At 49.1% G+C, this 18,795-nt stretch overlaps 1 protein-coding gene across 1 annotated transcript; it reads left to right on the top strand.

Annotated features, from left to right (window-relative positions):
- Nucleotides 1–13,081: 13,081 nt before the first annotated feature.
- Nucleotides 13,082–13,558, top strand: LOC136544381 (uncharacterized). Its single transcript, XM_066536565.1, has one exon. The coding sequence runs from the start codon at nt 13,082–13,084 to the stop codon at nt 13,556–13,558; it is 477 nt and encodes a 158-aa protein (XP_066392662.1).
- The last annotated feature ends 5,237 nt before the right edge of the window (nt 13,559–18,795 follow it).

The following is an 18,795-nucleotide window of genomic DNA, read 5'->3' as shown; positions in this document are numbered from 1 at the left end:
AACTGAGAGCCCAAAAGTGGGAGATTGACAAAGTCGAACAACAACTTGTTTGGGAGTACGTAGAGGTCAATTTGGGAGATCGAGCACTGCGGAGACGGTGGACGCGCACGCGCCGTGGCCCGCGATGTGAACCGAAGGATCATCGCTGATGATAAAACCACTTTGCTCGAGCAAGCCAGAACATCACCGCCATAATGGCTTTGCTCCATGGCCTTCCAGAGGCTACAACGCCCAAGGATCGTCGCCCCCCCCCCCACAAAATTCACACGCTACTTGAGTGTGCGGCAGCGTAGCAGGCGGAAAGCTCGTTGTCTCGACGACGCGAGCTCGACACCAGCTAGCGTATGATCTCGATGCGTCCCACCAGGGATGCATCAGTCCACCAAGCACCATAAGGCAGTGGGAAGCACGCTACAATCTCGGTACATCAACATCTTGGCCACAACCACGATGCACGTAGCACCATCGTCGCCCACAGACACGCCTGCAGCGACCCAAGGGAAGGAGCCTACCATGGCTATCATCCTTGATGCAGTGGATGCTATGACAGTGGTGAGGACCAAAGCCTAAGCCATAGCCTCCTAGGGCCTCAGGCCTTCAGCCGGCACATCCTCAACGCTACATTCCCACTAAGGTATCGACCGCCTACCAATATCCCTAAATACTCTAGGGAGACAAACCCTAGACTTTGGCTTGAAGACTATCGGCTTGCCTATCAAGCCGGTGGTGCGGATAATGAGGACTTCATTATCCGCAACCTTCCACTATTCTTGGCTAATTCGGCCCGGGCATGGTTGAAACACCTACCATCCAACGCAATCCAGAGTTGGGCAGATTTGAAGGAGATCTTTGTGGGAGACTTCCAGGGCACATACAAACACCTTGGAAAGTGGGAACCCATGGGACCTTAAGAACTACCGTCAGAAGGCCGGTGAGACCCTCTGTGGGTAAATCTGGTGCTTCTCCTGGTAGTGCAACGAGCTCCCTAATGTCACCGACGCCGACGTGATAGGAGCCTTCTTGTCTGGGACGACCTACGAGTCCTTGGTTCATAAGCTGGGATGCAAGGGCCCGTGAACCACCAAGGAGCTCCTAGACATCATCACCAGCCATGCCTTAGGAGAAGAGGCAATCAGAGCGATCTTTGATCGCCTCGAGGGCAAGGCAAGGCGAGACAAGGGTGCTAGTGAAGGCACCTCCAATCATTCCGCCAAAAGAAAGAATAAGAAGCCATGGCACAAGGACTCACTCATGGCTGTTGCTAACCACAAGGGTGGTCGGAAGCTCATGGAGGGCGCTCCGAACCACTTTGAAAAAATGCTCGAGGGGTCATGCCTGAACCATGCCTTTCCCATAAAGCATCCGCTCAAGGACTACAGCCTCATGCGGAAGTTCTAGTCTGGATGCTCCAATAAAGGGGAGCAGGGGAAGGAACATACCCCCACTACGGACGATGCCGAGGAGAAGGATGATGGCTTTCCAATGCTAGATGGTTGCCTCATGATCTTCAGAGGATCAACGGCCTATGACTCCAAATGTCATCAGAAGATCACACGCCGCCAAGTCTACACGATACAACCGGCCACACCTCCTTTCCTCCAATGGTCGGAGTCTGCCATAACCTTCAATTGGACCGACCATCTAGATGTCATCTTGCACCTAGGAAGATATTTGCTTGTGGTTGACCCAATCGTCAGCCCAAAGCGTCTCACCAAAGTACTGATGGACGGAGGCAGTAGCCTCAACATCATGTACACAAAGACACTCGATGTGACAGGCATCGATCGGATGCACCTCTACCCAATCCGAGCACCTTTTCATGGTGTCGTGCTTAGGAAGCAAGCCATGCCACTTGGGTAGATCGATCTGCCTGTTACCTTTGGAGATCAGTTCAATTACAGGACTAAGACACTCACCTTCGAGGTGGTTGGGTTCCTCGGAACCTTCCACACCATCCTAGGACATCCATGCTACGCGAAGTTCATGGCCATCCCCAACTATATGCACCTTAAGCTAAAGATGTTGGGCCCCCATGGGGTCATCACCATTGGCACCTCCTTCCAGCGTGCCTACGAGTGCGAGGTTGAGTGCTGTGGCCACACCACGGCAATCGTCGCCTTCGGGGAACTCGCTGCCCTCAGGAAGGAGGTCGCCGAAGAAGTGCCCGATGCAAAGAAGTCGACCAGGTCATTCGAATTGGTAGAGGGCTCCAAGGAGGTCCTCATAGATTCCAGCAGCTCCGAGGGTAAAACAGTATGCATTGGTACCACACTCTCCTCTGAATAGGAAAGCGCGCTCATTGACTTCCTCCGCGACAACAAAGATATCTTTGTGTGGAAACCCTCGGATATGCTAGGCATTCCGAGGGAGGTCACCGAGCATACCTTGAAAATCCATCCAGGCTCCAAGCCAGTGAAGCAACGCCTGCATCGCTTCGATGAGGAAAAGCGTAGGGCCATCGGTGAAGAGATAGCAAAGCTGTCGGCCACCGGATTCATCAGGGAAGTACACCACCTAGAGTGGTTAGCTAATCCCATTCTTGTATGAAAGAAGAGTAGGAAATGGAGGATGTGTGTTGACTATATAGGTCTCAACAAAGCATGCCCAAAGGATTTATTTCCTTTACAACGCATAGACCAAATAGTCGACTCTACCTCGGGGTGCGAAACCCTCTGCTTCCTTGATGTGTACTTCGGCTACCATCAAATCGCGATGAAAGAGTCCGACCAGCTTGCGATATCTTTCATCACGCCCTTCGGATCGTACTGCTATGTCTCAATGCTGTTCGGTCGGAAGAATGCTGGGGCTACATACCAGCACTGTATGCTCAGATGCTTTGGGGACCTCATCGGGTGGACCGTTGAGGCCTACGTCGACGACATCGTAGTTAAGTCCAAACGGGCTGATCACCTCATTGTTGATCTTGAGCAAACCTTTGTGAAACTCCGAGCAAATGGCATCAAACTCAACTCAAAAAATGTGTTTTCAGGGTCCCAAGGTGATGACCCCATGGCTCGTCAAGTTATTCAGTTTGGCTCATTTTTATTTGATGCAAAGATAAACAAGATGAAGGAAGGGATCCTAGCTAATACTACAAGATTCGGGACCAAGTTTATTTTTCAAGGAATTAATTTCCGCAAGAGACATGAGGTTAAAATTAAAAGATTTATTCTGATTGGTGAAATGCATGTCGAGATGCCAAGCTAAAGGATTTTTGGGTCTATTATATTCATTTGCAGCCCAAAGTGAGCCCATGCTGGATACGTATTAGCATATTTTTTTGTTTGGGAAAATAGAGTCCAGCTCATTTAGTTTAGTTTATTGGAGTCCATTACGTCCGGTGCAGCATGCTTAACGTGGAGTCGGTCTTTGTCTGGCCTGCGATCCATATAGCCTGGGCGCCGCACCTGTAATAGGTGAGACTAGATTTTATTTGTGGAGTTATTCCTCGTCGAGCTGCCGCTTGGAAAACCCTAGATGGTATTCCCATCAGGTTCTTCGTCTTGAAGATTATCTTCCAGATTCTTGTGGATCTACGTGGAGTGCGTGATCAAGCTGCTACGGCTTGAGTGCGTCGCTTGGAATTTTTGGAGTTCCCCATCTTCTGATCGTGGTTCATCGTGGCTATAGGTGGAAGGATTATCCTAGAGTTTGGATTGCAACATCTCATTGTAAGTCGTCCCCTCTATCTATCATATTATTGTCTTGATTGATCAAAGGGATTGTTCGGATTATTTATACTACCATCGCTACTATACTGTATTGGTCCGTGATCAATCAATTAAGTTTGATATTGCTTGGAATAATTCTCCTGGGTTGCCGTGATCTGTTCGATATTTGAGATCCGAATGTATACTGGTGTTGAGTGAGATTATTCGGTATCCTGCTTTTAGCTATCTAGGAATAGTCATGACTTGCTGGTGCTTTTGTGAAACAGCGCTTGTAATTTGTGTGAACTGATACGCTACTTGCTGATTGGCGTGATCACTTGGAAGATAATTACATTGCTACAGTATTAGACTCCTTGCCGAAAACAATCTAATTATTGTTGTAGTTCGTCGTCTTCTAAAAATATTCGCTGCTGCTATTCAGAGTTGATAAATTCAGAGAAAGCTACATATTAATATTTTGGCACCGTGAAAGATTGGGCAAATTTTCGGGTATCGTAGGCGTGTCCTCATCATTTGGTATCAGCTTCTGGGTTGCTCACGGTGCATTTGGATTTTTTTTCTTTCAATGGCTGATTTGAAATTACTCAAGAAAGTTCATCTTTTGCCAAAGTTATTTGTAGCAACATGTCTTAAGGAGTACTATGATTGGGAAGAACATATGGAGGATTTCTTCTGGGGTCGTGGACTTGAATCGGCCCTAAAGATGTATTATGCAGAAGAGACAATGGCTAAAGATATTTTACATTGGTGGGATCGCTGGGACAAAAAAATTCCTTGTTGGACGTGGAGCGATATGAAAGTTGTGCTTCGATGCCAATTTCGTTCTCTTGAGTCAAAGAAGAAGGTAGCTACTACAAGTGCACAAAATCCCCAAGGCACTAAGGCAAATATGCGCTCGTCATGGGCTAATTCTATTACTGGTGATGAGTACCTTCCTGCTTTTAACCGGCCAGTCAGTGATATTAATTATTATGAGAAGAAGCTAGGTTTTGGTGTTAGTTATGGCAAGTCTATGCATGCTGAATTTGTTTCTTCCGCTAAATTAAAGCAAGCTACCAGTCACAATAATTATGGTGACAAGTTATCTGCTTGTGCTCGTAGTTCTCTTTGTTCCAAGAAAATGTGTGTGGCAGCAAAGAAAAGTCAATATGTTGATACTCAGCAGTGCATGGTGCCTATCAAACAGTTGGGTTCTAGTAATCAATATAGCAAGCCTCTCAATATAGGACAAACTACTTCTCTGAAAGAAAGTATGATGCACGCTGCTAGTCATTTTTCTGTCATTTTGTCTCCTCCAACAGCACATAAAGAGGTTCTCATTCCTGCTGATGGTGTGAAGGAAGGAGACTCCACTGCTACATTAATTGACTAGGAAATGAAAGGTACAGCTAGTAATGCTTCCTCCCATGATAATCATTGTCACTCTGGAATTACTGATATTGTTGATGATGCAACAAATGGGTTATGTATATTGGCCAGAGAAGTACAGAGTGATGGTACTGTTGTTAATGTCAAGGGGCAGCGGTCCAATATATTTCAATCCAAATGCAAAATTCAGGATAAGATTTGCAAGCTAATTATTGATGGTGGTAGTTTCACAAATGCTATTAGTTCAAATCTTGTGCATGCTTTGTCTCTGTCAACGCGGAGGCTTCCAATGCCGCGTTATATGCAATGGATGAATCAAAGTGGTATGCTGAAAATTACTCATAAGGTTAGAGTAAAATTTTTAGTTGGTAATTATGTGGATACAGTAGACTGTGATGTTGCGCCGATGAGTGCGTGCCATTTGTTGTTGGGTCGACCATGGCAATTTGATCTTGATGCTACACATGGTGGTCATTCCAATAATTATTCGTTTGTGCATAAGGGAGTTCATCATCTGCTAAAATCGATGCCAGATAATGCTATTACGGCTGAGGTGTTTCCTACTATGAAAGTAAAGAAAAAGGCTCCTGAAATTATCCCAAAGCCGAGGACGGCTTTGCTTCAAGAGGGAGAGAATGGCGTGAATATTCCTACTGCAAATATTGATGTTAGTGAGTCTGCAATTAACTGCCCAGAGCCAATTAAACCAACAATTCAGTTTGGTTCTATCCCTGACAATATTGAGAAGAATGGTACATCTGCTTTAGCTCCATTGTATGCTGCTGATAATTCAAATATTCCTAATAATGCAAGAAAGAATGATGTGACTATAGCTGCTAGTATTCTTGCATATGAAAATTCGTGTGTGGATTCTAAAGTTGCAGGTAGTAATCCTGACATCCTTGTTGCTGGAGACGATACTACGGTGATGGTTAATTATTTGAGTAATAAAGGTTGTGAAAGTTACCACAATGAGTCAAATAATTCTTCTGAAATTATAATAAAGCCGGTGGTGGCTTTAGCTTTGGAAGGAGAAAATGATATAGTTTCTGAAGTAACTTGCAACGGATCCGAAATTGCAAAGGCAGCTCTAAATAAATCTTCTACGTAGTTTATGGAGCATGATGTGGTTGTTGCTTCAACTAATAATGAATCATTCCAAGAAATCTCAAGGATAGAATCCGTTTTATTTGATGGTCCTAATGATGCGACTATTGTTGCTTTAGTAGCTACTAGTAATGGCACTCAAGATGTTTCAGTTATGACTCCTGATGTTTGTGAAATTAAGTGCAAGATGGAGGTATCACTTGAGGATATACCAAAGCCAAGGGCAGCTTCGTTTCAAGAAGGGGAGAATGATGAACCCATGGTTTCTCAAAATGTATTTGATGCACAAGATACACATGAGAATATATCAAAGCCAAGGACGGCTTTGTTTCAAGGGAGAGAGGATGATGAGCCCATGGCTCGTCAAGTTATTCAGTTTGGCTCATTTTTATTTGATGCAAAGATAAACAAGATGAAGGAAGGGATCCTAGCTAATACTACAAGATTCGGGACCAAGTTTATTTTTCAAGGAATTAATTTCCACAAGAGACATGAGGTTAAAATTAAAAGATTTATTCTGATTGGTGAAATGCATGTCGAGATGCCAAGCTGAAGGATTTTTGGGTCTATTATATTCATTTGCAGCCCAAAGTGAGCCCATGCTGGATACGTATTAGCATATTTTTTTTGTTTGGGAAAATAGAGTCCAGCTCATTTAGTTTAGTTTATTGGAGTCCATTACGTCTGGTGCTGCATGCTTAACATGGAGTCGGTCTTTGTCTAGCCTGCGATCCATATAGCCTAGGCGCCGCACCTGTAATAGGTGAGACTAGATTTTATTTGTGGAGTTATTCCTCGTCGAGCCGCCGCTCGGAAAACCCTAGATGGTATTCCCATCAAGTTCTTCGTCTTGAAGATTATCTTCCAGATTCTTGTGGATCTGCGTGGAGTGCGTGATCAAGCTGCTATGGCTTGAGTGCATCGCTTGGAATTCTTGGAGTTCCCCATCTTCTGATCGTGGTTCATCGTGGCTACGGGTGGAAGGATTATCCTAGAGTTTGGATTGCAACATCTCATTGTAAGCCGTCCCCTCTATCTATCATATTATTGTCTTGATTGATCAAAGGGATTGTTCGGATTATTTATACTACCATCGCTACTATACTGTATTGGTCCGTGATCAGTCAATTAAGTTTGATATTGCTTGGAATAATTCTCCTGGGTTGCCATGATCTGTTCGATATTTGAGATCCGAATGTATACTGGTGTTGAGTGAGATTATTCGGTATCCTGCTTTTAGCTATCTAGGAATAGTCATGACTTGCTGGTGCTTTTGTGAAACAGCGCTTGTAATTTGTGTGAACTGATCTGCTACTTGCTGATTGGCGTGATCACTTGGAAGATAATTACATTGCTACAGTATTAGACTCCTTGCCGAAAACAATATAATTATTGTTGCAGTTCATCGTCTTCTAAAAATATTCGCTGCTGCTATTTAGAGTTGATAAATTCAGAGAAAGCTACATATTAATATTTTGGTACCGTGAAAGATTGGGCAAATTTTCGGGTATCATAGGCGTGTCCTCATCACAAGGGGCATGCTGCTCGGCTTCATCATCTCCGAACGCGGCAACGAAGCCAACCCAGAGAAGATTTCAGCCATCATAAGGATGAGCCCAATTCAGAACATAAAGGGGGTTCAGCGAATCACAGGGTGCCTCGCCGCCCTCAGCCGATTCATCTCGCGCCTCGGCGAATGAGGCCTCCCCCTTTATCGACTCTTGTAGAAAGTTGACCGCTTTGAGTGGACGTTCGAGGCCTAGGAGGCACTTGACATGGTCAAACTGCTTCTGACAAGGCCTCCGATCCTAGTTCCTCCAAGCAACGGAGAACCCCTCCTGCTATACATAGCGGCTGTAACAACCCAAAAATCCACACACCAAAAATACCAACTATAAATTTTTTCTCAAAACTTCAATGTGATGATGAGTGTCATGTAAAGTAACCCAACCCAGGAGTTGTAATAGAAGTAACCCAACCTAAGTCAACACATAAGCATATCATGTCATGTGTTGATTATGGTTATTTAATTTCTATCAAATAGATGTTGCATACATGTTAACTTAAATTGTGATTTGGATTCTCATTGCTTTATGTCATGCTTAACAATTCTGTAAAGTTATTATTAAACAAAATTCCCTAAACTCCAATGAACAAGTTACCTCAGTTTTAAATTCAAAATCTAAACCAATTTGAATTTAAACAATGGAAAGGAAATGAAAAACAAAAAGAAAAGAAGAAAGGGAGAAGAAGGCCTCGCAGCCCAGCCGCTCGGCCCAGCCAGCCCAACGCATGCACGCAGGCCCAGCAAGCAGGCCCAGGCTACCGCAGCCGCCCGCGCGCCCAGCCCCGCCAGCTACCACTGCCATTGGGGCCCACACGTCAGCCGCGCGCTGTTCACCCGCGCGTCCCTCTTCCCCTTGCCGCAGTCGCTGCTAGTGGACCCCGCCCATCAGACATCCCCTGCTCATCTTCGCCACGCCGCACCCAACCGTCAGCCGACCGGAGGCTAATAGTAGGTGCAGAGCGGGCCAGGGGGTCACGCCCGAGCCATGGCCTTGCCCCCCCTTGGCACCGCACTCACGCAACCCTTGCGCCGTGCCTACGCCACCGCACACAAGCCCTTGGATGCCACTGATCACGCCACCACCACTCGATTACCGTCCGCCAGGGAGCTCGAAGCTCTGGCTATAAGAGCCCCAGCCCCAGAGCCCTAGCAATCGCCCATCACCCACCGCCATTTGGTGGCCATACGCTATGCACCAGAATCCAGAGAGATGAGGGAGAAGGGGAAGGAAGGAGAGGAAGGAAGCGCTGAAGCCACCGCAGAGAAGGAGGTCGTCGGAGCCGAAGGCGATGCTGGTGCTTCGTCACTGACACGGCTCGGCACAGCACTACACGGCCACACCAGAGCTGCACAGCTTTGAATTGACACGGCACCGCTATCCCCTCTTCCACAGCACCTACGGTGAGCCTTCTGGTCTCTCTCTCTGCCGTTGGACCTCACCGCCAGCCATGGCGCTCCACGCCTAGAGCACGTAGGCCAGGGCTGTCACCGGCCGCTAGGAACACCCGCACCCATGCACACGTCTGTGACCACGCCGTGACCACCCCGCTAGAGCCCTGTGGTTCACCCGTGCGCCTCGCTGTCGACTTCATGACCGCCGTGGCTGCCGGGAAGCCCCTACCGGCCATAGAAGAACCGGGCCTCACCTTGAGCCTAGACGTCCTCGCCACGTCCCCACGCACCTGTAGAAACATACATGCCCCCACCAAGATGTTTCACGGAGACCATAGCCACATCCCCAACGCCACTGTTGTGCTCGGAAGGCCGCCGCCGTGGCCAATGCCACCGGAGGCACTAGAGGACCCTTCGACCTGCCCAACATGCCCACTGGAGCCCTGTGTCACCCACACGCACCACAGATCGACCTATGCCGTAGCACCCGCGTCATTCCCGCATGCCGGTGAAGCTCAAGCCGCCGCTCGCCGTGGCCAACACCTTGGGAAGCTCTGACCGCCACTTTGACCCCACCAACGTAGCTGTTGTGGCCCAGGGAAGCTTTCCCCCTCCCCAATTGGTCACCAGCACCACCACGAAGGCTCACAGCAAGCTCGCCGCCGGCAGGAGCACCGCTACAGGAGAAATAGGGGAACACCCCCCCCCTCGCCGGCCACCTGCGCGTGAACTCGACGCATATGAGCCGAGCCGAGAGGGACAAACAATAGACCCGGTCCACCGTAGACCAGTCTGCGGTCCATGGATCGTGAACTTGGGTCCATCGTGAGCCGAGCCCATGCCCATAGCCTGAACACGAGGCCCAGTAATAGCCCATGACCGTGACGTGGCCACGTCACAGCGTGCCACGTGTTCGGCCTGGCCCAGACCGGCCCAACCCAAAGCCCAACTGGCCCAGTTCGGACCCGGCCCATATTGACCGTTGACTGGTCAACACTAACTGTTGACTTGGCCCCACCTATCAGTGACACAGACACCCTAGACCCACACGTCAGATGCTGACGTCATGATGACACCACGTGGGACCCACATGTCAGAAGCCAGCATAGCCGAGGTGACGTCATGCTGACGTCACGCTGACGTCAGTAGACCAGGCCCACATGTCAGTGACTATGACTGTTGACCATTGACTGATGTTTACTAGCATTGACTTTGACCAGACCCACCTGTCAGTGACCCAATAGACTTTGGCCCCACCTGTCGATGTGGATGACGTTGATGACGTCATGCTGATGTCATGCTGACATCAACTGGGCCCCACCTGTTAGCTCGAAACCATGATGACAATGTCATGCTAACGTCAGCAAGCCACGTGGACCAACCACAGCATGACACATGTCAGCTCAGGATTAATTCAGCCTTTTTGCATTTTTAGAAATAGATTTAATCTTCGGAAATTCATAACTAATTCATACGACATCGGAAAAATATGAAACTAGGACCAAAATTCATCTAAAATCAAGCTCTACGCAATGGACCCATGTTTGAGTGCATTTGGTTCTTTTGAATTTTCATTGCTTCTTTGTGCTATTCTATAGACGTCGCTAACGCGACTATAATGCGGTCGTTTGCAGACTCAGAGGAGAACCAGACGGATGAGGACCATGAGTACCATGAGGAGAACGGAGACGACTACATTGAAGGTGCCACATCCCACCCAATCTCGTAGCACCTATTACGCATGGCTCATATAGAACTGCTATCGCTTTACTTTACTGCTACGATTATATTATGCTAGGACTTGCATGGTAGTATGCTTGCTTGAAAGCCTTTACCTTGACACAACCTTACCCCTGCACACCCTGCTATTAGGCTAGACACACGCTTGCTGCTATATATTTCATTACTTATACTTCTACTACGCTTATACTACGTGCGTGGTGGAAACTGATGTTACCTGGACTATGAGGAGAGTGCTGCGTGTGTGACTTGGGTGTGTGGAGGGTGAGGGTTGTGTCGACCAAGTTGGAGTATATGACGAGCCTGGGGCAAGTCTTGCCATGGGGTGCTACCTGAGCACCCCTGGAATGGATACCTGTGGTGGGTAAAATGGTATATGAGGTGGACCTGGGTGTGAACCTGTGACGAGTGGAGCCCAGGATGGAGGTGCTGTGGTGGCATGGTAAATGGAAACCCTGATGGAGACATTCTGGCTTGGTCACCCCTAAGGACTTACTAGTACTCAGATTCACCGGGAAGCCTTACGTACCACTTGCCCAATATGGTGCGGGACGGCTGGACTACTTGGTAGGATATTGCCACTACTGCTAGGTTGATAGCGGACAGTGTAAGGAGGTATGGGGCACGGAGGATTTCCCCCACACCCTTCTGAGACTTCATGGAGACCTTGTGGACCCGGCTCATGACTCATAGTTTTAGCCACCCCAGACTTGACTTGGGGTGAACTAGGGCTGAATGGTAGAGTGGCATTATCCTAGGCTAGTAAGCAGCCAGAATCAGCCTAGTTGACGACGGTCAGCGAGGAAGGCGGATCTTGTGGTTATGTAAAACCTCTGCAGAGTGTATGGTTGATCGATCGATACATGTGCCGACTTGTCGGCTATGGACCTTTCCTGGGTTTCGCTTAAACTAGATAGTGAGATGAGTCCTTCTCTTCTTCCCCCATGAGAGAGTGTCGATCATAGCCAGGGGCTACGGGCCTTGAGACAGTGCTGAGAGGGAGTTGGCCTATCGGCTGAGCGATGGTATGGTATGGTGATGGTATGGAGATGGTGGTATGTCGATCCCAGGATTGAAACCTAGCTCGGAAAAGGGGATGGAGTGGAATGTGTGTGGGAATGGTGTTAAAACTTGACAAATTATTACTATTTGCTTGATATGCCATTGCATAGGAAACCCCAGCTTTATAGGTTCCTTTGACTATGTCCCACTTGCATCTAATTTCCATAAAGCAATGCTCATAGGGATGGGAGTGGCCAGTACAAATCGTACTGATAAATTTTGGCACACAGGTTCTGCTGAGGAGTTTAGCTCCAAGGAGTTTGATGGATGAGGGGTTCGTGCCTACACTCGAGTTTGGCAATCATATCTTCAAGCTGTTCTGGTTGAATGCTACTTTTTGATTCCACCAATGCGGCGATGTAATAAATTATGTAAATCCGCACTATTTGTACTCTGAAATTATCGTTGTATGGATGTGATATTCAACTGGAATTTGGGTAATATGATCTGCAATGATCATAATACACTTCGACACTGTGGATTTCCCTTCGCGGAAATTGGGGTCGTTTCAGCGACCACCATGTAAGTAGTCAGCGTCGCCTTGGTAGTGGAGTGGGAGGAAGAGGGGCATGCACTCAAGGTGCAATGCCCTGTGTACTTCATCAATGAGGTACTATCCGACTCCAAGACCCGCTACTCCTAGATCTAGAAGCTCCTATATCTCGTCCTCATCACCAAGAGGAAGCTACATCGCTACTTTGAGTCACACCCCATGACGGTCATGATGTCGTTCTCCCTCGATGTGGTCATCCAGAGCCAGGATGCCATGGGAAGAACCATGAAGTGGGCACTCAAGCTAATGGACCAAGGCATCACATATGTCTCCCAAATGGTGATCAAGTCCTAGGTGTTGGCTGACTTCATCGCAGAATGGACCAAGGTCCAGACACCACCAGCGGTCGTCAATTAAGAGTACTGGACAATGTACTTCGATGGGTCACTGATGAAGAAGGGCACCGACGTGGGGCTGGTCTTCGTATCACCCCTCAGGGTCCGCATGAGGTACATGGTTCGTCTCCATTTCCCCTCATCAAATAATGTGGCCAAGTATGAAGCGCTCATCAATAGCCTACGAATCGCCATCGAGTTGGGCATCTGACGCCTCAACATTCAGGGCAACTCCTAGCTGATCGTTAACCAAGTCATGAAGGAGTCAAGCTGCCACGACACCAAGATGGCTATGTACTGCCAAGAGGTCCGACGGCTGGAGGACAGATTTGATGGCCTCAAACTCAATCACATCCCAAGGCGCCTCAATGAGGCGGCCAACACACTTGCAAAGGCAGCGTCCGATCGAGAACCAATGCCAATGGGCGTCTTCACCAGTGACCAACACAAACCCTCGGTGCGCTATGAAGGGTTAGAGTGGGTCAACGATGGCCCATCTGATCCAACCCCGGGGGCTGACCAACCAACGGCTCTGCTCAGCCCTGATGTCATGGAGATTGAAGAGGATCCAGCGATAAAGCTTGACCCTCTAGATGACTGGAGAACACTCTACCTCGACTACCTCCTCCGTGACATGCTGCTGATGGACAAGATGGAGGCTCAACAGCTCGCACGTTGTGCCAAGTCCTTAGTTCTTGTAGAAGGCGAACTATACAAACGGAGCCACACCAGGATCTTACAGCTCTGTATCCCCATCGAATAGGGGAAGCTTCTACTGGGCAACATCCACGGTGGGGTCTATGATCACCACGCCACGCCTAGAACCATGGTTGGGAACACATTCCAACAGGGCTTCTACTGGCCCACTACAGTAGCCGACGCCAAGCAAATCGTACGCATCTTCGAAGAGTGCCAGTACTACGCTCGGCAAACTCACCTCCCGGCCCAGGCACTCCAAATGATCCCCATCATGTGGCCCTTCACGGTCTAAGGGCTCGATCTAGTTGGACCTCTCAAAAGGCGTCCAGGGGCTACACCCACCTGCTTGTCACCATAGACAAGTTCACAAAATGGATCAAAGCTCAGTCAATCTTTGCAATCAAGTTCGAGCAGGCTGTGATGTTCTTCCTCGACATCATCCATCGCTTTGGAGTACCGAACTCCATCATCATGGACAACGGCACACAATTCACCGGCAAGAAACTCATTCGATTCTACAATGAACAACACATCTGGGTCGATTGGGCTACCGTCGCACACCCCCGAACTAACGAGCAGGTCGAGCATGCAAATGGCATGCTCCTACGGGGCCCCAAGACTAGGATCTTCAACTAGTTGAACAAGTTCAGCGCACGCTGGGTCACCGAGCTCCCTACGGTGCTCTAGAGCTTGAGGACAACTCCTAGTCGGGCCAGTGGCTACAAGCCATTCTTCATGGTCTATGGTTCTGAGGCCATCCTCCCAATCGACCTCGACTATGGAGCGGCAAGGATTAGAGCACACAATGAATAGGGAGCCAAGGCATCCCACCAAGATGCCATGGACCAGCTAGACAAAGCTCATGACATCGCCCTCCTTCGTTTAGCCAAATACCAGCAGGTGCTACGTTGGTACCACAACCGACGGGTGTGGGACTGAGCCTTCAATGTTGGGGACCTAGTTCTCCACCTTATGCAGAGCAACAAGGACCGTCACAAGCTCTCCTTGCCCTAGGAAGGGCCATACATTGTCACGGAAGTACTCCGATCAGGCGCCTACAAGTTGAAAACCATCGACGGTGAGGTATTCACCAATGCCTGGAATATTGAGTAGCTACATCATTTTTACCCTTAAATAAACAAATACCTTTTTCTTATCAGTTCTTGTCTTAAAAAATCCCTGATCTTTAGTGACATTCAACCTCTGCAAAGTGCTAAGGGTTGGACCTCACTCGGGGGCTGATATAAGTGTGTTTATCTTACAAAACTCCCTGTGTTATCTTTGCAAACATTCTCTGAGTTTCCCCCTTTTTTACATAGCAAGTCCTAAGGACTAGGAGTTCGGGAACAAAATCTGAGTATAACTAGTAGGACTACAGGAAACCTACGCCTCAGCGGCTATGACCTCTTTGGTCACCGGCGTGATCAGGATTGGCTCACCCACGCTCCGAGTTTTTTGCGACCTTAACTATGGGAAGGGTCGGAAGGCACCAGACCTCTTTGCCAAAAAGAGGGAGAAGAGCTGAAAAGCTGTTTGCCGTAACAAAATTAAAGAACTTGTTTATTTTTTGCACAAATTCATCGCTTACAAAGTAATTTCATCACAAAAAGGACTGATGTATTCATCAATATAGAAGGCTGTTCACTCGGGGGCTCCCCCATAAACTTATTCAATTATAGTTTCTGATCAGTTCTACTATGAGCACTACTACGATCGTCATGCCACGCTCTCCATCGGTGATGACCTACCGCTCCACGGGATCCCTGAGGGTGCCATCATCTATAGCTTTGAGCACCACATCGGTGACCGTGGTGCCCTCACTAGGGCATCCAGGGACTACACCATCATTATCAGCCACAACCCTAACAACAGCACCTCTGCCTAGGCGTCCAGGGACTACACCATCATCATCAACCATAACCATGACAACGGCACCTCCACCAGGCATCTAGGGACTACACCATCATGATCAGTTGCAACCCTGACAATAGCGTCTGGGCGAAGGGCGTTTCCCACCGAAGAAAGGCCGCTACGAATGACGGTAAAACTGACGACGCTCAGCACCCTCCAGTGCGCCTCCTCCTTCGGCGGAGGCGGCCCCTTCTCAGCAAAGGCAGCGGACACCATCTCATCTACGTTGGATGACCTCTAGCTCAACATTGCACTCTAGATTCATAAGCGGATCTATGAGTTTTTCTCTCCCTGGCATTGCCCTCTCTCACTTAAGAACCACGACGACGCACGAATGCATTCGGTGAAAAGGAAGGAGAAGAGGCAGTGGCTCAGAAGCGGGTGAAGGAATGGGACAAGAACTCCCCTCCCCTCCCTATTTAAGGAAGAGGCGTAGCAGCTAAGGAAAGGCGAAAGGTTGGGACAAAAAACTCTCTCCCTTCCCCTAATCAATGCAGATGGGAAATCAATGCTGACGGGAATTCAAGGGGACGCGCCAAGACTGACAGGATGTGCTCTGGTCGATGAGACATCGCCTGGTCAAATAGGACGTTGCCTGGGCATGGCCCACCACTACCGTGCGTCGGGCGCGAGAATGAGGGCGCACCCGCATGCAGGCGACTCTCCGCTTCCCTAGGCAGGACCTTGGAATGACCCGATGATGGAACCCCTATCTAGGGGGGCCCAACGGGCCTCCTAGGTCAATCAGATGGCCCAGATAAAATGATGAACGAATGACTACTAAAAGATAAGCACCTCTATTCACTTACTTTGCGTGTTAATTTCATTACCGAGCTTCTGACCCTAGCAATGGCAGGTGCATGAACATCACTCGAGGGCTGCCGAGAGTGTCTAGTTGTTTAGACATCCTCTTCACCCAACCCCTCCTTACGTTAAAAACTAGAGACACGGGGCGTGGGTGTAAAACTTTGAGTAAAACTGGACAAACCACTAGACCCTATGCCCTGATGGCTACGATGTCTTTGTTCACTGGGATAATCAAATTCACAGTCCCCCACACCCCCAAGCTTTACCATCCACCTTCTTGAGAAGGGTTTGGAGCAGGTCCTTCTATAGAATCACCTTCAAGGAGAAGTCGTCAGGTCGCTTAAAGTCAATCGAACGGCTCGGATCGCCACCAAAAGACAAAAATGAAAAATTGCGACGCTTGTGAAGGTTGCACCGGCCCCATCATGAACGTCGGACTCGAACCCCACATGAACATCTAGTAAGAGCTTCCCATCACTCGTACCACCGAGGTAACGCTACCAACCCCTACTTTCGTTTCAATTAAATCGTACATTAAACCTATGCAATCGTTGCATCTCAATGCTTCGTGTCACATCATGAAGCGGCAATCGCCTCATTCGATACGAGCGGCAAATGGCTAAGGTTTGAAGACTGGCCCCAAGGATGGGCCGATGGTTCAGCCCACCTCCGTCGACCTCACGGACTCACTCCCCCCCCCCACATGGAACGAGAAGGGTCCCGGCGTGGACAATTGGGTGCCTATCAGCGAATCCTCACCCACCAGGACATCCCAATCCATGTCGGCAACTACCTCATCATTGTCGTCATCGTCACTGTCTATCTCCTCTCCTCGATCATGTGCTTGCTGCTTCCATAGCATCTCCTTCTTCTTGAGCTCCCTCGTCCTCTTGTCCCACTCGGGCACGGTGTGATTCACTGCCGCTAGGATCCGGTCCTTCGGCAGTGGAGCTGGGCTATCCCTAAGGACAAGTCTCTTCGGCTGGTCCTGCTATCCTGAGGTCGGCATCAAGGGGTCAGAAATTCAAATGAAGAAAGGGCACGGGAAAAGGGAACTTACAAAATCGATAAACCCCGGTTCCGACCGTATTGGAGGATGTCCCAGCACTAGATATACAAAGTCAAGGACAACATCGGCGGTGTCCTTTGAAGGCTCCATCGTCTCCTTGATCTGCTATGCCACTTTGGTGGGGGAGCACTTCGTCGGTGAGTGACATCCCTTCAGGCGACGCCCTGGGCGCCATTAGGTATAGGGGGAGTGCACGGCTCATCAGTGGTGCCACCCTCCACGTGTGGTAGGCACCAATGATCCCCGATCCCTTCACACCACTTTCCTTTAGAATTTAGAGGGTGACGAGATGGTCCTTGATCCTCTTCTTGTCTTTGTTCGGGACACCCCACTTCCACGACCGCGGGACCTCTTCGATGAGGCACCCAAAGTACACTGGCAAGGGGGCGGCCACGTTGTCCTTGATGTAAAACCACTGTGAATGCCACCCCTTGTTGGAGGTCGACAGACGCATCAATGTGTAGTCGTTTGCCCGATTGTTGCATAGATGAATGCTGGCACATCCCATCGGCATGCTCAGCTCCTGCTTCCCAACCTGCTTCTTCGATAGGTTGACGGCAAAGAAATACCGCCACAGATTGAAGTGGGGACTAATCCCTAGGAACCCCTCACATAGGGCGACGAACGCCACAATATGCTGGACCCCATTAGGATTAAGGTGCTGCAACTCCACCTAGTAGTACTCCAATAGCCCTCGAAGGAACTTATGAGTAGGTACGGCGAATCCCCGCTTGTGGAAGAGAGCAAAGGACATGACATACCCTTTGGGTGGCGATGGCTTGTCCTCATCACTAGACAGCCACCACTCCTCGATGATGGACAATGGGTGAAGGAGGCCACGACAGACGAGGCCCTCTAAGCGCTGAGGGGTAATGTTGGATCTACACCATGGCTCCATTGAAACAATGGAAAAGGGGGTGGATGCGAGCTCGGCGGTGGCTGTGATATGGATGCAAGCTTGACGATGGCAGCAATGCGGGTACGGGAGGCCTAGGCAATTGGCGATGGAGGTTGTAGATATAAAGGCAAGGAGACGAAGTATGAAACCCTAGGGGTGAACCCCATGGTTTTATAGGGGCGACGGATGCGAGAAGAGTAACCGTTTGCCTCGATCTCCAAGCCTACCACGACACACCACCGCGTCATGTCATAGGATACGCGCCCATGATCCCTATCCTTTCCCACCAAAATTGCACCAGACGGTTCACCGTCCCAAGCAGACCGAACTCTTTTCCCATAGAAGGGATACGGGTCAAAAAGCTTCTTCCCTAGCCCGCCTAGGCTCAGGAGTCCAAGGGCTGGTCCAATGGTCTCGATGGCCGTCCCAACGAGGGATGGGCCCACGAGCGACCAGGACTCAGGTACATGAGCATCAGTGGGGCCTCGATCCATAGTCGAGCCCTAGCCAGGCTGACCCTGGATGAAATCCCCACAAACGGGATACCAGGGTTCCCTTAAAACTATCCAGTTGACAAAAACCGAATCTCATAGCCCTACTCACGAAGGGTCTGAAA

The sequence above is a fragment of the Miscanthus floridulus genome, chromosome 3, assembly GCF_019320115.1.
Source record: "Miscanthus floridulus cultivar M001 chromosome 3, ASM1932011v1, whole genome shotgun sequence".
In the NCBI taxonomy this organism is placed as follows: domain Eukaryota; kingdom Viridiplantae; phylum Streptophyta; class Magnoliopsida; order Poales; family Poaceae; genus Miscanthus; species Miscanthus floridulus.
This window is presented reverse-complemented; position numbering and strand designations above follow the sequence as displayed.